The sequence below is a fragment of the Akebia trifoliata genome, chromosome 9 (genome assembly GCF_017979445.1).
Source record: "Akebia trifoliata isolate Shusen 1 chromosome 9, ASM1797944v1, whole genome shotgun sequence".
Lineage (NCBI taxonomy): Eukaryota > Viridiplantae > Streptophyta > Magnoliopsida > Ranunculales > Lardizabalaceae > Akebia > Akebia trifoliata.
The window spans coordinates 27,146,273-27,169,707 of record NC_141383.1 but is presented as its reverse complement, the minus strand read 5'-3'; the positions used below and the strand labels follow the sequence as shown (position 1 = coordinate 27,169,707).

General features: G+C 35.3%; 3 protein-coding genes across 3 annotated transcripts; all 3 read right to left on the bottom strand.

Moving 5' to 3' along the window:
• Positions 1-1,178: 1,178 nt before the first annotated feature.
• Positions 1,179-4,155, bottom strand: LOC147395184 (uncharacterized). Its single transcript, XM_086454475.1, has 3 exons — positions 3,250-4,155; positions 3,038-3,157; positions 1,179-2,817 (listed from the first exon to the last, which is right to left on the bottom strand). Exons 1-3 carry the CDS (start codon positions 3,712-3,714, stop codon positions 1,411-1,413), a joined length of 1,992 nt encoding a protein of 663 aa, XP_086310601.1. The 5' UTR covers positions 3,715-4,155; the 3' UTR covers positions 1,179-1,410.
• A 2,014-nt stretch (positions 4,156-6,169) lies between these two features.
• HAK5 (high affinity K+ transporter 5) lies at positions 6,170-12,126 on the bottom strand. Its single transcript, XM_086453351.1, has 9 exons — positions 11,959-12,126; positions 11,636-11,861; positions 9,415-9,663; positions 9,112-9,162; positions 8,695-8,955; positions 8,549-8,601; positions 8,294-8,408; positions 7,905-8,159; positions 6,170-7,508 (listed from the first exon to the last, which is right to left on the bottom strand). Exons 1-9 carry the CDS (start codon positions 12,124-12,126, stop codon positions 6,424-6,426), a joined length of 2,463 nt encoding a protein of 820 aa, XP_086309477.1. The 3' UTR covers positions 6,170-6,423.
• Positions 12,127-20,073: 7,947 nt separating this feature from the next.
• LOC147395182 (chalcone synthase-like) lies at positions 20,074-21,561 on the bottom strand. The gene is made up of 2 exons (XM_086454678.1): positions 21,325-21,561; positions 20,074-21,164 (listed from the first exon to the last, which is right to left on the bottom strand). The coding sequence occupies exons 1-2, from the start codon at positions 21,500-21,502 to the stop codon at positions 20,164-20,166; spliced, it is 1,179 nt and encodes a 392-aa protein (XP_086310804.1). The 5' UTR covers positions 21,503-21,561; the 3' UTR covers positions 20,074-20,163.
• Positions 21,562-23,435: the final 1,874 nt, after the last annotated feature.

The following is a 23,435-nucleotide window of genomic DNA, read 5'->3' as shown; positions in this document are numbered from 1 at the left end:
GATCTTAGTGTTGAATTCATATGTTTGTCATCATTCATTCCCTCTCATAATTACTCATTACTTTAAGGATGGGTAGAGTTTCTGTTGCATTCCCCTCCCCCCCTCCAACAAAACTTTGAGATCAATGACAAGCTTTAGCAACTTTAACAAGTACAATTAATTAGCATGTGAAAATTTGAAATTTTGAATTAGTGTCTGGAATTTATTTACAAACGACATTTATTCTGACAGGCCACACATCCTACGAAGGGGATCTCTGCACGTCTTAGATGCTACTTGTTCAACAAATATTTCAGCCTTTTTATCATGTTTCAATATGATAGTCTTCTTCGTTCTTTTTTTCCCCCACACCCTTTTGGGATAGGACTAGTACCTACTGTCGTATACCCTGACCTGTGGATGTTTCAAAATGATAATCAATGCTTAAGATATTTGTTAATGGACCCCATTTGTATGCATGTCCCTTTAGATGCAAGTAAGGTCTAGTGAAAATTACATGTGCATGTGTTGTGAGACTGACCACAATCATGGCGCCTATTTTTATTTTTATTTTTTAGCATGGGATTCCTACCTCACTTTACAAACATTACTTATGCCATCTGTCAAGTCAGGGAAGATATCCTCTCTCTCTTGAAAAAAAATATCCCCCAAAAAAAACAGGACAATAGAGCCCATAAAATCAGTCCTTCAAGCAGAAGGAACCTTCCTCATTTCCAATGGAAGCTATATCATTGAAAGTGTTAGGAAAGAACAAAAAGAATTTTAGTCCGCTCATCTCAAGAAGTTGCCAAGGTAGTGAAATTTAACTCTCACGCGAAAGGTAAAAAGTCCATTTGATTTGAACACAATCCAATATTTCAACTAAAATTGATAGTCCACTGGGTGTTCACTGGGATTTAAATGAAACTGTGTTATTTTGGCTCAAATGAACCATCTACATGATCTTATGTTTGCAGAGAAGCCTTATGGTCCAGTTTCAACAAATCTGGCTTGGCTTAGGACATACAAATTCAATATTTAGAAGTGTTTACTATTTCATTATAGGGGCCCTGACTGGGGGAGACACGTATTCTTGAACCAAGTCTCAATCAAGCTAAGCACACTAAGCAAAATCTTTGGTTATTTCATAAGAGAGTGGTGCAGAACGATTGCAACAGAAACAAAGACACCCGGGGAGATGTAAAAAATAGGTATTTGTAGCAGATTTATTACCCATTAACACTTTTAAGTTTTTGTACAAAAGAGCCATAGTTCTTCGACAAAGCATTGTAGCAAAATCTATTGACAGAAAGAGTCTTTAGAAATTTGATGATCAATTCAATACAAGCAGATTCAGCAGACACTGGAGTGAGGCAAATAGCTCCAAGGAAACGCAAGCAGAGCATTAGTTGATCAAAAGAAGATAATTTCTTACAAGGAATGTTTTGAATTCCGTCCTCCTCTAGCTTCCACCACCCTTTCCTTCTTCGGAAAGCTCTCCTGAACCCTAGTTGGTCTCTCGAGAGCTGCTGCAATGTCATGGTCTCGTGAAGGCCATGGTTGACCCCATTGTCTTGTTGTACTGGCAAAGCCTCGTGCTGATGCCATCCTTGAACCAGACAATATGTGGTCTCTAAGACCCTTCACAGACTTATATCTCTGCGTTTCATCCCCATAATCTTGTTCTTGATTTTTCTTTTCAACCTCAGAGAATTTCCGCCTTTCATCCTCATCATCACCCATATTAGGAAAATTTTCAATGCCGAAGTCCCAGTCAATTCCATCTGATATGCGCCTTTCAATAGAGATGCTTCCCCTTGGTATGTCATCTGATGTGTACTTCCTCCCTTTGATTTCTTCCTCAATGGAAACTCTCTTTGGATCTACTTGGGCAGCCTTAGCAGTGTGCTGCCAAGTAGTAGTGGTGGTGGTCTCCATGTTTAATTCAATAGAATGAAGATCACTTTCAGCCAAGTCTTGTTCCGGGTCTACCTTGTCATGCTTTTCTCCATCTTCTACTTCTCCTTCATCCTCACCTTTGACCTCATTATGATCAACAAGCACAAGGGTTTTACTTAAATGGCCACCAACCTCCCTTTGGCTCCCACAATTCGGAGACCCATCTAGGTTTTCTTTAATAACCCTTTCAGCTCTCAGAAAGGCTTCAAGCTCGTTCCTCAGCTTGTCCACAGCTGCACTTTTCTCCTCAAACTGATACTTAGCATCAGAGAGCTTCATCTGGAGTCTCTCCTCACGCAAAACATCTGCTAGTTGAAGCATCTCTCTCTCCTTCTCCATCTCCTTCCGAACCTTTGCAGACTCCCTCTTCAGTTCTTCCACCTCTGCCTTGTCTTCTCCTACACCCCTAGCCAACTCTTCACAAACTTGTTCCATTATCTGTCTTGCTCTCTTCTCACTCTCAAGTTCTTTGACAGTCTTGGATAGAACTACCTTATTCTCAGCCAATTCAATGCCAAGCTTCTTGTTCAAGCTCTCACTCAGTCTTCTCAACTTCCTCTCTACCTCAAGATCTCCCAGGATTGTTTCAACAGCAGCCCGGATCCTTTCTTTCTCGTTGCTCTTCCATAAAGCCTTTTCTTCTGAAAATCGCTTCATAAGGTAATCAATCTTATATTTTTCAGACTGTTGTTGCTGTTGTTTTTCTCGGATCAGTTGATCAATCAGCACATGAGCACGCAGAAGCTCGGCTTGAATGGCTGAGATGAGAGAGACACTTGAAGAATGCTGTTTTTCAAGACCCCAAATCCGGTTGAGTATTTTCAGAAGCTCTTTTAAAGAGCCCCCCTTTGGAGTTTGGCCTCGAGAATGCATCTCAATCTACATTATATTATTTAGATGCCATCAACAAAGCTACCAACCAAACAACCATACAAGAGTAAAATTGAATGTATCCCAAGACCACAGCTATCTCAGTTTATTTTAAAAAGTTTATCAGATTTTCAACTTCAAAATGATACTTATCTTGAAATTAAATAATCCAATACAAATACCAAAAGTTGAAGAAAAATCAGAAATGAAGAAGTAAAATTTTTGGTACCTCCATTAAACTGGTAGCACTGCTAAGAGAGTCAAAACCACCATCATTGGGGTCGGTAAGCCGCAGGATTCTCTGGGATGTTCTTCTTGGGATACTACCAGTTCCAGACCGATCCATCCTCTACATACCCATATATATAAAATAAACTTCAATAATTAAGATCTCTACATGGTAAAATACTTAGAATTGAAGGAAAAAAAAAAAAAAAAAACCTCCGAAACAGAGCTATGCGAGGGATCGGATAAATGTGGGGGGAGAGAACCGGACTGGACCGACCTCGCGATCCTATCTCTACCTCTGCCTCTCATTTCTTTCTCCTCAAAATTCTGTTTGATTCTAGGCGAAGGGATCTCATTCATCTCCCAGAGAGTGGCAGCTAGTTTGCGAGCAGAAAGTGGAGGTTTTTTCCATTTAGTGCTTAAGCAGAAGGTCTCCGAGTGTGGGTTCTTTTTGGGAGATACAGCGATTCTTCGCACAGAGGAGGTGTTCATCTTCCATGTGGGAATTAGTGTGCTACTCGATACTCCTCCTCTCTTTCCAACAAAAATTGCCCTTTTGAATCGGTAATTTTGCACTACTGAGGAAGAAGAGGAGGAGTAAGAGCATCCTCGTTTGCGGATCTTGCATGGTTTTGGTCCCCCTATCAGACCCTCGATACCACGATTCTGCCTCAGCATTGTGTACTTACTTGGGTTCCCTAAAATGAGAAAGATGAGAACTTTAATGAGAAGAATTTATTTGATCTTCAATTAAAACATACATACTAGAACCCAGGACCACAAGAAGATTAATAATCTTAAAGAAGATGAGAAGAATCTCAAAGCTTCAAGGAAGAATAAAGAGCTGTTCCTACTTCCAGTTCCAAACTGAGAAAGGCTAAAAAAGATCAAAGCTTTGATCGAAACGGGTTGCGTTATTTTCAGAAGAAATATTATAACAAGAATCGTAGAAAAGTAGTGGAAAAATAAAAATCAAATTCAAACACTTTAAGATAGAGAATTAATCGGAAAATCAAATCAGTCTGGAGGCGAATGCATGAAGAATTTTGGAGTCCCAGCGCTTTGAGTCCGATTGGTCATGGGGTGGGACCTGCTTTAAAGTGGCAACCTCATTCATTTTTTTTTTTTTTTGATAAGTGTGGCAACCTCATTCATCCTTCTCTCCAACGTAGCTCTTTGGTGTTTTAAAATGAATTACACCAAACTACTGAATCAGAGACACTCAACTGACGTGGAATAAGCATAGAACAACTGATTTTTTTCTTCGAGATATTCTTGGAAAAATCTATGGTTCTGTGCACATTCTACATTAGTTGTGCGTATTTGAGTGTCTTTGTCAGTCAGGTTAGCATGGTATTTTTAAATTGATGACATGTCTCCTTGACCTTGGTATTCTCTTTTAGACTAATGAAAATGATTAATACTCTCATCATGTTCATTGTCATTATCCAAGGGGTTAAAGATGATTGTGTTTAGGAAAAGTACGATTATGAATGCATGCGGTTGACGTGGTAAGGACACATCACCATAGATCTTTTTGCATGTGTATCCCATAGAAAAAGATCTATGGCTCTATGCCCTTGCCAGGTCAATCACTTACCGATCACATATGATTTACATGACTCTTAGGAAAAAGAGTTAGGGCTCGTGTGGAGACAAGAGTCCGAAGAACTTAGAATATAAGTACTGCCAGAAGTACTGACTAGAATAGTTCTTATAGAGTTTTGTGTTTGAATGCAGGTTCTCAAAAATACTAACAAAGTTTTGTGTTTTGAGAGTTAACGAGGAATATATCGAGTAAAATGTAAAATCTCGTGAGGGTATAATTAAAATCACAACTTATATTTGACAGATAAAATTGTTCCTCGCAAAAACAATTTTGAGAAATACTAATCTCGATACTTCTCTCAGAAATACTATTTTTACTCTTTTGCAGAATTACTTCTCCAAGTGCTTATGTATCCAAACGATTGATATAGTGCTTCAAGCTCCCTGTAGGAACCAGAAACACTTAAAGAAGTCAATCCAAGCAGGCCTTTAGGATCTAGAATGGTGTCCCGTTCTTATAATAAAGGTAAGATGCTTATATGTCATTTTTTGTTGGAGCTTCAAACACCAAGGGCTCTTAACCCAGTCATGCACACAACCCGATGTGTTTGTGTTTGAACTCCAATAAAAATGTGTCACGTAGATATCAAACATTGCTATAGGAACGAAACACTGTTCTAGATCACAACTTTTTGAAAAATCAAAGGGTTTTTACATCAAATCGAGGTCAAGAGGCATATCACCAATTTGGAAAGATAGGGCATCTCAAATAATCACAAAAAATATTTAGACACATGTTATGTAAAGAGGTGACTTCCTCCAAAATTTTGATTCATACTCCAACATATTTTTTGAGTCAAATCGCATTAGGGGTGTCAATGAGTACTGATTTAGAAGGAACTGACCTAAAATCTGAAAATAAAAATAAAAATAAAGATAAAAATAAATAAATAAATAAAATATTGGTTTTGCATCTCTTCTGTCTATGTCTGATTTAGAGTTGAGAGTTTAGAAGGAATCGGAACCGATTGGGTTCTATTCGATAGATACCCATAACCAATTTATTTTTATATTATAGATGATTAATTAAGTTACTTAAGTTTTTATATAAATTATGTATTCAAGCTTAAAATGGGTCATCTCTCCAATACATTAATTATTTATAAAGAACATGAATTTTAAATTTTGAAAAAAATAATATTAACTCATATATTTATTATAATAAATTATAATTATTTTGTTGATACGTTGTAGATAATGTTTTGTGTTCTTGAAAAGAAAAAAGTTTTACAATGACATATTCCAATAAGATATTTTCTCATCCATCTCACATTTTGGGATGGAGAAGAAACTTCTATTACCACTCAAGATATTTTTGTGTCAATGGGCCAGGCCGTGCCCGCACACGTACACAGTCCATTGTTATACATTATATACAGTGTGATGACTCATACCAATCTACTTCACATTGCCTTCTCCTAACATGTCATGGGGTGGTTACCTCTCATTCCTGCTAGTCCTAACACTACATATGAAATCAAATACCTCTTTTTACCATTATGAAGCAAGAAAAAAAAAAAAAGAATTGAAAAATGAAATCCATTACACTTATAACAATATCAAACTTACATCAAACCTATATAAGAACATTTAATTTGCTTTGGCAACTTCTGTTGAATAATTCGGTTTCATACTTTAAAATGGCACACATGTACACATACATTTCTGCTCAAAGTAGTATTAACTAATATAAATTTTACACATCTGGCAAGTGAGGATCTATTCTTCCCTTTATACTTTAAATTCAACAGACAGATGATGAAAGCCAAGGGTGGAATATCATATCTCGTATGTCATTCCAACTCTGAGAAGCCTGCCTTGCGGAATCGCCATTATTTTCTCCCCTTGCCTGAAGTTTCTCCTCAGGAAATTGTAGATGTAGTTGACAACCATCTTCTTCAGCAATGATGATTTCTGTTCAGCGACTACTTCTGTTTCCCCCAACAGATATACAGCCCCCTTATCCATTGCCTTCTGGATGAACAGCACCTCATCATCAGCACCCTGGATGGGCCCGCTGATGATTCGACTAGAAGAATTTGTTGATCCATTGATGTTGACTGGACGGATGGATCCTGATGAAACACGAGGTGTGTTATGCTGTTGTGCGGATTCCTCAGTGTGTACTCTGGAGGACCCACCCGGTCCACGTGCTTTTCCATCTTTCCCCAATACATCAGATTGTGCAATGATGCTTGCTGCCTCAAGTTGTTGACCTGTTGTTTGTTCATTGGTCCCACCTTCGAGGATGTATTGTTCATGGCGGACGAATTCTTTCAAGTGTTCAACTAGCTGGTGCTCAAAATCGTCTGCCCCATTGATGACATCGTTATATCCATAGCGCACAACACAGCGGAACATTCGGTAATCTCTTGGTTCAATCTGTCGGAAGAGAAAACGCTCCTCCATCAACACTTTACTGATTGGAATAGACTTAATTGAAACAAACACTAGAACTGAATGGATAGATGGTATGTTGGAGATGAAGTGTGGAAATATCGGTGGGATGCCTTGTACAAGCTCAGAGTATAGAAGTCCAATTCCTGGAACTCTACTTATATCTGGGTTGGTGGCCAAATCTCTCATGAAATTGCTGGAAACCTTATTTCTGAGCTCAAACATGTATCTTTCTTTGTGTACATAATGCCATGTACCCATTATTATCATCAGGAAAAGTGAAAATGCCAATGGAAGGAAACCACCTTGTGTGAACTTGTACAGGACCGAGGATAGATATATCGACTCTATTGTACCAAACACCACAAAGAACACTGCTATCCAAAAAATGTTTGTCTTCCATATCACAAGCATTATAAGAGTAACCATAAATGTTGTGATTACCATCACGGCAACCACTGCAATGCCTGCATCAAAACAAATAAATAAGATGTTTCATTAGAAATGAATACAACTTCTGATCTTTGTCAAATTAATAACCGATTGGATTTGGTAATTTTCCCCATAACATTTAATTGTTCCTTTTGTTCTCTAGTATTATTTTCCTGTACTCTTGTCTGATTCATTTGCCCTATTCTATTCTTTCAAGTTTCGAAGGTTCATGTTCTATACTTACTGTAAGCACAAAACAATATATGGGGTATTGTTTACATGACCTGTAATACTTTCTTAATAAATATACTTGTATTTGATTTGTTAAAGTCGGAGTTTCTTAGTGTCCAACATCCTGAATACATTACCAAGTCATAAATTAATTATATAGACAGACAGGTTTTCTCGGGTTAGCTAAAATTAGAGCTTACCATATGCATTGCCAATCTTTTCAGTGGTCCGGAATGAAACCGTGACAATTACACAGGCAATCATGAGCATGTAGTTGATTTCAGGAATGTAAACCTGTCCTTCGTACTTAGCAGAAGTATGAACCACCTTAACCCTTGGGAAGCAGCCTAGACTTAGAGACTGGGAAATGATTGCAAATGCTCCAGATATCATAGCTTGGCTGGCAATAATGGAAGCAGAGACAGCAACCACAAATGTTGGCCAGTACAACGCATCTGCCATCCAATGAAAATCTTTGTAAATTAAGTAAAACTATGACCTACTACATACCTCAAGTGATGAGACCCAAATGAAAAAGCTGAAATTTCTTAATTAGGGACATTCATGCAGCTTATTTGACTTGACTTACTTGGAATTGACTTGTAGAAAGTATCAGCAACATGCTCAGGGAATTTGACGAGATATGCAGCTTGTCCAATATAGGCACATAGTAATGCAGGAAACACAATTCCAGTGAAACTAATCTGTAATTCCATGATAAAAAGCCACTGTATTAGTGTTGCTTGGGGACTTCACCAAGTAATAGATTTAAAAGAAATGGTCCCCGATCTGGAGGCAATCTGTGAGTGTCTGAAAATTGATTGGGAGTGTTAGATTTACATACTTGAACTGATCGGACTGAGAAGTGACCGAGATCAGCGAACATAGCTTCAGTGCCTGTTTTATTTAGTAATAATTTGTCAAATAGCTGTAAGAAGATCGAAGGGAAAAGAAAAAGGCATCCATGTAAAAAAAAATTTTATAACACACCTGTAATGCACAGAACAATCCCACCAAGAGATATCCATGCTTGTTTACCATTTCGATGAAAGTAATCTATCGGGTATTTTGGATTGAAAGCACGTAAAACACCAACATTGTACTTGAATAAGTTGTAGAGACCAATGCCACTAATGAAAGCAAACCACAAGAAGATGATTGGGGCAAAGCAGTAGCCAACTTTGTCAGTCCCAAACCGTTGAACAGAAAAGAGAAGGACCAAGATGGCTACAGAAATTCCGACGATGGCATCTGGAGAATCAAACATAGGAAAGATGGTCAAATTGTTAAGTCTTATTTGCATAGGCACAACAGATTGATGATTGATGATTGATCTTACAGTTTTCTTCAATTGCCTCAAACTATAAATATATATTTATTTATTTTGAAGTTTTCACTGATAAGTACCTTGATTGAGGGACTTTGCTGATTGCTTTATTCCACTCACTGCTGAAAGTACTGCAAGGTGAACCATTTAATTGATTTCAATTTCTGCCAAAATAGTCTTTTACTTATAACCAACTAGAGAGGTACGTAGCTTATCTAGTGATCTAGTAGATTAGAACAATCTCAAACAAACACCCAGACAGACTGAAATACTAAATTGGATTCATAATAAACTGGTTTTACCTCGAGTTCCAATTAATTTGCTCGGTTCTAAATATCATATCTATAGGAGTCACTCATATTATATATATTGGAGTGAGTTACCTGAGATGCATGGAGTCAGAATCCCATCCCCAATCACCATGGAAGTCCCTAGGATTGTGACGAGGAAGAGTACAATTGGAGCCACTTTACTGTTCTCCAGCTTTACTTTGATCTTTTGAGCTCTCCTCAACTGATTTGAGGGAGTGTCCAGTCTATAGTTGGATAGTTCACTGTCCTCTGCTTGTTGATTCGGAACTAAGCTTGTCCTCGCATAGCGACATATCAAGGAATACAGTGCAAATGTCCCACCTACACACCAATATTAATAATGACTACTTTTTAATTAAATCATTAACCTAGAACTATTTAATATAAGAGTGGTGCTGGGATGACACAAAGGTGACACAATGATGTGGTGGCGCGCACATAACCGTAGAATCTTTTCCACGAGATACGAGTAAAAAGCATCTACGGTTATGTGCACGCCACCACATCATTTGTGTCACTTTTGTGTCTCGATCTGTGTCATTCCAACATTTTCTTTATTATAATTTGTTGATATATATATATATATATATTCAGTCATTAATAGTTTTGTTATAATCAAGGTCTTAATAAAAGAAGTTAACTTCAGCAGACATTCAAATAAAGTTAAAAGAAGATTTTTCTTTTATATCCTAAAAAAAAAGGCTCCCAATCACATCTTTCAGATGTCTAATGGACGGAGAATGGGCATGGGACTTTGGTTTTTGGAGAGGTATCAATGAATTGGACATTGAAGAAGTTGGTAGATTAATTTATGACACTTCATGCATCGAATTGCGTATGGGTAGAGAAGATGAGAGAGTGTGAACGACTAGCAAGGATGGTAGATTCTCAATTCGTTCCTTCTATCACTCTTTGTGTAACAATAGAACTACCTTATTTCCTCATGTCTCAATATGGGAATCAAAAGTGCTAAGTAAAGTTGCTTTCTTCATATGGACGACATCTTTAGGAAGGATTCAAACAGTTGATTTTTTTATGCGGCGTGATCTGTACAAGACAAGTTGTTTGTGTGCTTTGTATAGATAATGAAGAATCATCGGATTATCTTTTCCTTCATTGTAAGTTTGCACATGGTGTTTGGGCTCACTTTTTTAAGTTTTATGGAGTACTAACTAGCCTACCTAAAACAATAAAGGATCTCTTCACTTGTTGGTCGTCAATTAATTTCTCGTTTGATGGCTTAATAAGGTTGTTGTGGGTTATTACACCATTCACAATTTGTTAGGAGGTGTGGCTTGAGAGAAATAGGCACATTTTAGAAGGGAAACAAAAAAACTGTACAAATACAATTATATCCATTTTGGAACTTATTTTTTGTTGGTCCAAAGTCTATAAAGAGTTTAGGAGAATTTTCTTCGAGGATTTTCTTTATAATTGGGATGGGATTCGATGTATTTCTCGTGAATAATGTCTTATTTGTAAAGTTTTACTAGGCTGGTCACTTTGACGAGATTGGTACTGCTTTGAATGAAATGTTATTTATAAAAAAATAATAATAATAAATAAATATATATATATATATATATATATAATATATATATATATATAAAGATGATTTTGATGAATTAATATAAAAAAATATATAGACAATTAATGAAGGGAAAAAAAGGAACTAACCATCACCATTACCGTTGGCCCACAATACAACAAATATATATATATATATATATATGTGGGTCGGGTTATTACGACCCCCTTTGCGACACACTATTTTGTCTTATATGGGCAAAAATGTTTGGAATGGGCTGATTTTTTGTGAGGATGATCTATATGGTGAGGAGATCATCCTTGCCAAAAATCAGCTAATTATGAAACCTCTAGCCCCATGTTTACAAGTTAAAAAATTTTAGACCGTCCAATTTTTGTAAATCAATTTTGATGGGGTTAGAAGTTTTGGAATGGGATTATTTTTTGCCAGGATGATCCCCTCATCACAGAGATCATCCTCACAAAAAATCAGCCCATTCCAAATATTTTTGCCCATATAAGACAAAATGGTGTGTCGCAAAGGGGGTCGTAATAACGCCATCCTATATATATATATGAAGATTTTGATGAATTAATATAAAAAAATATATAGACAATTAATGAAGGGAAAAAAAGGAACTAATCATCATCATTATCGTTGGCCCACAATATAACAAATATATATATATATATATATGAAGATGATTTTGATGAATTAATAAAAGAAAATATATAGACAATTAATGAAGGTAAAAAAGGAACTAACCATCACCATTATCGTTGGCCCACAATACAACAAAGACATATTTAACCATGGGAACAAGGAGTAGTGTGTAAATAATGATAGACAAAACACCCAGAATGTCATTTTTATTGGGAGTGATATTGATGAAAGTGCTTGAAAAGACATAAAGGGGAGATGTCCCAATGTCCCCATATATCACACCTACGCTCTGGAATGCCAACATCAACGTGGTTTTCCAATTCAGTACCTGTTTCATTTCATCGATACTTAAACATCAATTAAATTGTATGTATATAATTTGGAATATATATATAAAAGTAATAATATTGGGATATGCTCATCACCTTGGAGCTGTGGCTCTGTACATGTGAAACTCTTCCAGCCTCCAAGTGGAGAGAGTCTACACGACGAAGCTTAGCCCATGAGAACTTCCGCTCTTTCAGAGTTTGATCTGTTGTTTCAACTATTATTTCTTCATCTTTATCTTCGCTTGGTTTCTGAGCAACTTCCATTAATGTCCTTTATTACTATACTACTAGTACTACGTTTCAGCTTAATTCTGAACTGATGATGGCTTCGATATCGATCACTCTTGTCGTCTAATTACATATAAATAACTTAGCTATAGCATTGCCACTTCGATGGGCTGATTCAGCTGAGGGTTTGAGTTGGACACGTGGCCTATTTACTGATTGTCATCTTGTTCTTTTTTATTTACAATTATTGTTATTATGCTTCCATCAGATGATATTATATATTTTAGCTGACCCGCAAATTACTCGATCAAAGGAAATAATTGAATTGTATTATATGATGTTAACCGCAATAGTTGAAATCTTCATCAGTTAATAAAAACAAATACAGCCCCACGTCTCAACTTGCATTTATTAAGTTATGAGTTCAGATCGTATGCCCTCAGTGTGGAGAATTGAAAAACTCCTCCCACATCTCAATATATGCCACGTATGAAAGTTACAATCATAAGGGATTATGTCTAAATTTAATTAGATTCTGATTTACGTGGCATGTATTGAGTTGTGTGAGAGGAGGGTTCCAATCCTCCCCTACGTGCATAAGATTAGGATTTTGAACTCATTTTGTTTGACTTCTATTCTTTAGTAGGGAAACAGTTTTTACTCACAATATTTTTCTTACAGTGCCCACAGAATCCGGAATCCACCAATCATATGAGCCCGAGCGTATTGAATGCGTTCCTCATTTATAAAATTACCCTTGTTAAGCATGACGTGGCAAACACTGAACAGTTTGTGATCTCTCTATGACGGAAAAATTGTGAGCAAAAACTCTCTCCTTTGGTTGGTGTTCATCGTCAAGTCAGCTATTCCAACTTCCAAAGTAACCCCAAAAATAAATAAATAAATAAATATCTGGTACGGATAGGAATAATGAGCAACTCCCTGGATTCACTATTTAATATTTCAATAAAAATTTAAATTGAGAAAATAAGGGAAACAAACAATGATGTTTGACCAGTTGTAATACATTTCCGATTCACATTCTAACATTCAAATATGCATTATTGAAATAAGTTACAGTACTGATAATCTGATTTAGGCACTTGTACTCAATTGACTTACTTGACATGTTTGATTTACTCGAAAATCATAGATCTATCTTCCTCAAGATACAAAATTGTAGTTTTATATCTTAAGGATAATAAATCTATGGATTTCGAGACTATCACGTCAAGTAAGTAGATTGAGTATGCCACGTGCCTAAGTTAGATTATCATGACTCAAAGAAAGAATTCCACAAAATGGAATACAAAATTGATTAATTTTCAAAATGATACACTATACAACTTAATTCCGAAAATGATAATTTATCTTTAAAATATTTATTTTTCCAAATCAATAAAAATTAAAATGAGAGTGTTTTAGTAATTTTTCATTCCCAAAATATATATATATATATATATATACAGGTAGCGTTCAATGGCAAACTTTTTGGCAAAACATTTTTCAAAACATGAGTTAGAGGCTTTGGAATGGGCTGATTTTTGGTGAGGATGATCTCTACGGTGAGGAGATCATCCTCACCAAAAATCGGCCCATTCCAAAACTTCTAACCCATGTTTACAAGCTGAAAAATCGTGGACCGTCCATTTTTTGTAAACTGTTTTTGATGGGGTTAGAAGTTTTGGAATGGGCTGATTTTTGGTGATGATGATCTCCTCACCATAGAGATCATCTTCACCAAAAATCAGCACATTCCAAAACCTCTAACTCATGTTTTGAAAATTGTTTTGCCAAAAGGTTGGCCATTTAACGCCCCCCTATATATATATAGGGTCCCGTTCGGCACCCTAAGTTTTACCACACACTTTAACAAACGCGTTTTGTCTTACATGGGTTAGAAGTTTCGGAATGAGCTGATTTTTGATGAGGATGATCTCTATGGTGAGGAGATCATCCTCACCAAAAATCAACTCATTCCAAAACTTCTAACCCCATCAAAATTGATTTACAAAAAATGGACGGTCCACGATTTTTCAACGTGTAAACATGGGGTTAAACATTTCGGAATGGGCTGATTTTTGGGGAGGATGATCTTCTAATCATAGAGATCATCCTCACCAAAAATTAGCTCATTCCAAAACTTCTAACCCATGTAGGACAAAAAACATTTGTTAAAGTGTGTGGTAAAACTTAGGGTGCTGAACATTTCCCATATATATATATATATATATATATTATAATATTATATATATATATATATATAATATATATATATATATATGGGAAATGTTCAGCAACAAACATTTTGGCAAAACATTTTGGCAAAACATTTTTCAAAATATGGGTTAGAGGTTTTGGAATGGGCTGATTTTTGGTGAGGATGATCTCTACGGTGAGGAGATCATCATCACCAAAAATCAGCCCATTTCAAAACCTCTTACCCATCAAAAATGGCTTACAAAAAATGGACGGTCCACGATTTCCCAACTTGTAAACATGGGGTTAGAAGTTTTGGAATGGGCTGATTTTTGATGAGGATGATCTCCTCACCATAGAGATCATGCTCATCAAAAATCAGCCCATTCCAAAACCTCTAACCCATGTTTTGAAAAATGTTTTGCCAAAATGTTTGTTGTTGAAAGGGACCCTATATATATATAGGGGCGTTCAATGGCAAACTTTTTAGCAAACTTTTTGGCAAAACATTTTTCAAAACAAGAGTTAGAAGTTTTGGAATGGGCTGATTTTTGGTGAGGATGATCTCTACGATGAAGAGATCATCCTCACCAAAAATCAGCTCATTCCAAAACTTCTAACACCATAAAAAATAGTTTACAAAAAATGGACGGTCCACGATTTTTCAACTGGTAAACATGGGTTAGAAGTTTTGGAATGGGCTGATTTTTGGTGAGGATGATCTACTCACCGTAGAGATCATCCTCACCAAAAATCAGCCCATTCCAAAACCTCTAACCCATGTTTTGAAAAATGTTTTGTCAAAAAGTTTGCCCTTGAACGCTACCCATATATATATATTTGAAAGCACTTTCCTTATTAACATAACAAGATTTTCAGCCTTACCATGGGTCGTTTTGCTCAAATGGATTATCACATTAGCAATCCGACAACACAGCCCTCTAAATTTCATTAAAAAAAACCTTAGATTCCAAAAATAAAAATAAAAATCGTTTGAGGTTGTTCCAGAAGGATTATGGCTCTTAAGCATAACGATGATTCTCAAATATTTTGAAGGACTAGTATGCCAACTGATTGTTTGTGTTGCCCATTGCCACAACTTGTGGATTCAAATCTCCCCTCCAATGTGATTGAAGGTGAAGGTATCCCAACTTTATGTATCTCAGGGTTGGCTGAATGGCTCCTGTTCTCCTATACGATTATCTCTAAAATCATTTTTTGATTTTTAGTTTTTTTGCTAATAAAAATGTGTTTATGTCAATTTTCAATACCTCAATCCAAGTCCTGTTTGCGTGGTTGAGAAAAATGCAATATATGTTCCTTCCTCTCAGCTAATTGATGCTTGTCACTTCTACTTATTAATTTGGAGTATATATAATTAGGTTTTGGACATCAGAGAGAAATTAACTACATTAAAAGAAATAATATCAATCAAAAATATATAGAAAGAAAAGGAAAGATGCGAAAAGGACTAGTGAGGTGCAAGGCCAAAGCATGTATGCTGACATTTGCCACCCTAAAGTCACCGTGTTAGATTTCAATTAAAAATAGATTACTTTTAATGAATTGGTCAGGTTTCTCTCATTGATGTATTCTTCTCAATTTTAAGATCATTGAGTCATGCTGGGTGACATTGGATTTACATCAGTTTTTACATTTCTGACGTGGACTAGGAAATAGCATCCGCAACATCAGTTTTTACATTTCTAACATAGCTAAGGAAATAGCATCTATATGTAAAAATCGCAGTAAATCCAATGTCACAACAGCATTGATGATAGGTTCTTCTTATGCGTAATACCTGTAACAACTCAACAATTATTTCAGTTGTTCTATCTCATAACCTATTCCTTAATTGAAGTAATGGACGATCTACTACATATCACTGACTCTTAATTTTCTCTAATATATAACCTATCCATAACCATTAATTTATTACTTGAAGTAGGAAGATTAAACATACAAAATAGATTGAGAGATTTTTCTTAATGGAACTGAGGTTAGAATCCTAGAAGAACACCAAGCAGTACTGTATCATACATGTGGTCCACCACCCATCAATTCATGTCTGCTAAACCGTTTTTGACCCCAGCTTATTGTACAATACTCATACCAAATTACACTGAAGTCCAACCAATTCAACAAATGTTCAGATGGGTTGTGAATGCAAAGCCCAATGGTTCAGGTGTGGGTCCATCCATTTGGACTCAAACGATGATCCCGTTGGGCTTGTTGTTAGATATAAAATGTCAAACCTTTTGGGTTGGGGTTTTAGTTCATTTTTCAGATAAATATTGTAATTGATTGTTTTATTGATTTTTCTGAGCCTTGAACCCATGATTTCAGTTTTTTTTTTTTTTTTTGCAATGTGTCAAACCAACCGAGCCATAGTTCTAAGCCCTAAATTATTGCAACTTAATTATAGACTTCTAATTGTTAGATTGTAAGATTCTTGATAATTTATGTGATGACTTTATTTACTCTGGCTTCTTATGTCAAAAAAAGAAGCATCAAATGTTTTGTGTTTTACATTGTGTTACACAATTCGTAGTTGGTACCATGGTCACAAAATTCTTCGATTTTTTTAAAAAGTTCTTTGAATTAAGAGTAAGCCAATTAATTTAGTGAATTGACAAATTAATCGACAATCCCTCAAATGATCATGAAATATGGTAACATTTCAACCTTTCACCTCCAAAACTTTAGATTTTCAACATTCAAACATCAGGAAGAAGATAAGATTTAAAAAGAGGTTGAAAATGGTAGGTTTAGGTAACAAATCCAATAAAATATTTTGTATAATCTTCAAAAAGTTCATAATTTTTTTACAAAACTTCTTCGAATTTATCTGAATTAACCGAATTGAATCCTCATCGAATAATTACCAAATCCGAACTTTGTTACTATGGTTGGTACTAGCCCGAACTTCAAATTGGTACAAGTCAAACTAGTTTGTGGACTATGGTATAGTTGGGATTGAGTTTGCAAAATCAAGTGAATCACGAATCCACCAAATTTTGATTGAATTCAATGAACCATAGCATGCCGGTTTACAACAACTTTTTAATTGGATTGGTGAACCAAACCAATTATATATATATATATATGGGAAATGTTCAGCACCCTAAGTTTTACCACACACTTTAACAAACGTTTTTTGTCCTACATGGGTTAGAAGTTTTGGAATGAGTTGATTTTTGGTGAGGATGATCTCTATGATTAGAAGATCATCCTCCCCAAAAATCAGCCCATTCCGAAATGTTTGGCCCCATGTTTACACGTTGGAAAATCGTGGACCGTCCATTTTTTGTAAATCAATTTTGATGGGGTTAGAAGTTTTGGAATGAGCTGATTTTTGGTGAGGATGATCTCCTCACCATAGAGATCATCCTCACCAAAAATCAGCTCATTCCGAAACTTCTAACCCATGTAAGACAAAACGCGTTTGTTAAAGTGTGTGGTAAAACTAAGGGTGGCGAACGGGACCCTATATATATATATAATATATATATATATATATATATATATAGGGAAATGTTCAGCACCCTAAGTTTTACCACACATTTTAACAAACGTTTTTTGTCCTACATGGGTTAGAAGTTTTGGAATGAGCTGATTTTTGGTGAGGATGATCTCTATGATTAGAAGATTATCCTCCTCAAAAATCAGCCCATTCCGAAATGTTTAGCCCCATGTTTACAGGTTGAAAAATCGTGGACCGTCCATTTTTTGTAAATCAATTTTGATGGGGTTAGAAGTTTTGGAATGAGCTGATTTTTGGTGAGGATGATCTACTCACCATAGAGATCATCCTCACCAAAAATCAGCTCATTCCGAAACTTCTAACCCATGTAAGACAAAACGCGTTTGTTAAAGTGTGTGGTAAAACTAAGGGTGGCGAACGGGACCCTATATATATATATATTATATATATATATATATATATATATATATATATTTTTGAGAGTTACCCTTGCTCCCACCCCCCAATTAAATATTAAAAACACACCATTCAAACATACACAAATTTTGTTCAAGTTATTACCTCAACATTACAAAGAATTGTAACACATTCAAACAATTCAGTAGTTGTTTACAATTGGTATTAGGCTCATATAAAATCTTAAATCTAAAAAAAACAGAAAAAGAAGAAGTTGGCACCCCAACTAGTTCTATTTTTTTTTTTCATTGTTTATAATTATAATTTAGATTATTATATTAATTTTTTTCTATATAATTTAGAATTTGTTAACATTAAAATTGTACTTGCATACTTGAATTTTATATATATATATTAGGATTGCAACTTGATTCGGTTTGAGGTCAAATTGGAATCGAATCGACATAGGTTGGTTCCACAAAATAAAAACTAGAACCAAACCAATCCAAACCGAATTAAAGTCAACTTGGTTTGTTTCAGTTATACGGATTGTCAATATTCTATAAATTGTAAGTAAATTTTTTTATGAAAAAACAAATATGTAATAAACATAAAATTTCATACAATAATCACTAATCTATCCATAAAAAGTCATTAGTTTATCCACACACAAAATTCTAATCCATATCCGAACTAAGAAACGAGGTAATTCATTCTAGAGTCGTGAACCACGTACGAACATGAATTCGAATCGAGAGAACCGACAGACCAGGTAATATAGATTTTTGCGAGGTCATGATCACATGTTAATCTGACTGCACAAGCATGTACACAAAATTAGCTGGCCCAATGTGAGCTTGGCTGTGAAAATTTTAATCACCCTAATATCTGTTTTGGCCTTGGAAATTTGAAACTTGGCTTCAACGCATTAGATTGGCTCTTTCGAGAGTCACCTGGGAAGTCCACCACTTAATGGAGAGAAGCAAACTTCACAGCTGATGCGTTAGCAAATTTTGTGTTTCATTCATTAAACTGTTTCTTCTATGCTTTTTTTTTTTTTTTTTTTGAGGAAAATGACCTTCTCTTAATTGTTAAGAAATGTGCGCTGGGGGATAGGTTGCATATGTTTTACTTCAGCCTTGAAAAGTATCCCCCATTGCAATTTCCTCTTTTAATTTAACAAGTGTTTTTAAAATTGGAAAAAGATCCGACAATCCGATCGGGTCAGACCAAAATTGTTAAAAATATCAGTCTGGTTTAATGAAAATCAGAATGATATAAAGACTCATCTGTTTTATATAGAATAAAGGTTCAACCGTCCAAACCGATGGCTTAAGAACGGTTGATTGATGATTAATTATTATTTTTTTAATCAATTATTATTTATAAAATAATATTGAAAAATGTAAATCATATGTTATTTCTACAAATTTAATTTCTTAAATCTCTGTTTTATTTAATAAATACTATTTTATTTAATAAATAGAAATTGGTACCACCAAATTGAATCCCTATCGGATCTCAGTTCCACCAGTTAAGCAAAATTTTGGTTCAATTGTCGATTAGATTTTTAAAACATTGAATTTAACAATTGTTCATTTAAGGGGGGGAGGGGGAGCAACTATATTATAGCCTTAATGAAAAGTGGATGAATAAAAATGGATTAGACTTTAGAGTGCAAACCAGAAATAAATAAATTATAAACGTAATATGTAGTCTTATACAACAAATAAATTATACACTTAATATGTAGTCTCACACAACTTATAATTATTTTTTGGATTGGGAGTTGGGACCTAATACTAATACTAATACTAATACCAATACTAATATTAATACTAGGTAAGTCTTATCAACCAACAACAAGAGTACCTTTCATCAGTCTCATATCCCAATCCCAAATAAATAAATAAAAATACACCATTATTTATTTAACCCACCCACAATCTCGAGTCAGGCAGGACTCAGTGACTCAGGACTGAGTGACTCGGTGACTAATTAACAACATTAGAGATGCTATGCAACACAACAGTTTCAACGGTCAGACCCGGTCCGAACCCGAACAACACACCCCACTCCAACCCTTCACCAGTCGTCTCTTTCCCTTCTTCAAGAGACTTGTTTCTCATCTCATCAAGAATAAAAAACACACAGGCACTCGACATGTTTCCATACTCACTCAACACATGCCTGGTTGCCCTGAGTTTCTCTTCCTCTAGACCGAGTTTGGATTCAATGTGGTCGAGAATCGCTGGTCCACCTGGGTGAGCTATCCAGAACAACGAGTTCCAATCACTGATTCCAAATGGAGTAAAGGCTTCAACCAAACATTTCTCAATGTTCTTAGAAATTAAACCAGGAACATCTTTCAACAAGTGCAAAGTGAGACCCCCTTCACTAAAATTTCCCACAATAGCACCATCAGAGTCAGGAACTATAGTCTGTGCAGCAGAAACGATTTCAAAGAGTGGACGTTCGATGGACGTGTCTGGGTCCGCACCAATGATCAAAGCCGCAGCACCATCACCAAAAAGTGCATTGCCCACAAGAGTGCCCAAGTGGATCTCAGAGGGCCCACGAAAAGTGATAGTAGTAATTTCGCAACATACAACAAGAATACGTGCACCAGCATTGTTTTCAGCGAGGTCCTTGGCTATACGAAGGACGGTCCCACCAGCAAAGCAGCCTTGTTGATACATCATCAACCTTTTAACAGATGGTTTGAGACCAAGTAGTTTGGAAAGTTGGTAGTCCGCACCAGGCATGTCTACACCTGCGGTAGTACAGAATATAAGGTGGGTAATATTTGATTTGGGCTGGCCCCAGTCTTCGATGGCCTTTGATGCGGCTTCTTTACCAAGCTTGGGAACTTCAACGACTACCATGTCTTGACGTGCATTAAGAGAAGGTGACATGTAAGTACAGAAGTTTGGGTTCTCCTTGAGTATTTCCTCGGTAAGGTGCATGTAGCGTTTTTTAACCATAGATTTTTCACCTGTATATATATTATATACGTCCAAACAAACAAATTGTAACTATGTATTAGAAAGAATTAAGTCGATCGATAATATATTATAGATGGAAAAAAAAAAAAAAGAGAATATGTATTTGGGAGAGAGACAGAGAGAGAGAGAGAGAGAGAGAGAGAGACATACATATTCGCTTGAACTTCTTCTTTAAGTCAGGCAGATGATCGCTGTTTGTAACTCGGAAATAGTAATCAGGATAATCAGATTGGTTGATACAATTTGAAGGGTTAGCAGTGCCAATGCCTAGCACAGTGGCTGGACCCTCAGCACGCTTTCCTTTGCGGAATTCCTCAACTGACACCATGTCTTTCTTCGCTACTTCTCCACAAAGCTATTACAATTCAAAATACAACTTTTTCTATTGTGAGTTGTACGAAGTTTGCTAATGTGTAGGTGGATTTATATAGTGCTCTAATGGAAGAATGGGTCGTATTGTAGAGAGGGAGGTCAGATGAGAGAACCGTAGGTTTTAGGTCTCTGACCCAACAACCTTTCCTTATTAAAATATAGAATAATTGAGTCAATAAAAGATACTCGATCTCAATATATTACCCTATTTATCAAAATATATATATATATATTACCCTTAACTGACCTGGTATGTGCACCGAATGGATAAGAGAAAACATAGTCTTTAATGTTTTTTTATATTTAAAATAAAACTTTCCTTACTAATTTAGTAAGACTTTAACTCTTATTAAGGGTCATTGAACTCGAATGGATTACCACATTGGCAATCTAATGCTACATCCCTCATGAAAAAAACTCATATACAATATAATTATATATGGGTGACATTCTTTTGACAAAATCATAGATAACATTCTAAATAAAATTTTATCTTATATGACTGAAAAGTTTCAGAATTAATTGTTTTTTTTTTTTTTTTTTTTTTGTGAGGATGATTTCTATAGTGAGTAGGTCATCCATACAAAAAATCAGTTAATTCTGAAACATTTAATCCGATGAAAGGTGGTTACAAACTAACAGTAAAAATTTAACAGTTCACGATTCTTCAACTTATAAATTAGGGTTTGAAATTTCAGAATTGACTGATTTTTTGTGAGGATGATTTTCTCACCATAGAGAACATCATCGCAAAAAATCAACCCATTTTGAAACTTTTAGCCCGCATAAGGCAAAACGATTTGTTTAGAATATTGGATAGGATTTTGTCAAAAAAGCGCTACCCATTATATATATATATATATATATATATATATATATGGGTCAGGTTCAAGGGCCATATGAGAAAACATATAAGAAAACTTTCGACGGTTAATATAATTTTAAAATATGGGTTAGAAATTTTGGATTGAGCTGATTTTTTGTGAGGATGATCTCTATGATGGGAAGATCATTTAAAAAAAAATCAGCCCAATCTGAAACTTCTAACCCCATTAAAAGTGATTTAGAATGTGGACCGTCGATTTTTTACCAATTTTTATCACTAATTTGTAAATCACTTTTGATGGATTTAGAAGTTTCTGATTGAACTTATTTTTTTGTGAGGATGATCTTCTCATCATAGTGACCATCCTTGCAAAAAATCAGCTCAATCCAAAACCTCTAACCCTTATTTTGAAAACCAAAAGTTTTCTTATATGTTTTCTCATATGGCCCTTGAACCTGACCCTATATATATATATATATATATATCAAAACACAATTTTTTTTAACTTAATCCTAGATTTTGAAAATTGATGACTATTGAACTCCCAAATTTAAAATTAAAATACAATAGCGAAAAATAACATTTTATTTGTAAAAAATCATACAATTTTGTCCTCTATAACCATATGGCATCGGATTATGTTTGAGATGCCACAAGATGAGATTAACAACCCTTAATAAGAGGAGAAATCTTACTAAGTTAGTAAAGCTAGTCTCACTTTTTTCTATGTGAAGAAGTATATGTAAGAGTTAGAAAAATACTTTCCATACTAACTTAAGGATGTGAGATTTCAGATCTCACTAAGGGTCATTAATCTCCGATGGATTACCAAATTGACAATCCAAAACCACAACACTCAGGATTTCATGGAAAAACTTAGATCCACAATAAAAGAATAAAAAATAAAACAGACCTTTTTGACCCAATCCACGTTTTGGAATGGATGGCTACAATACTCTCACCAAACTCCCTAATTAAAAATTAAAATTTGATAATAAAAATAAATTTTTCTAATGATTTTTTAGAAGGTTGTCTTCTACACCCCGGTGGCATTGGATAATGT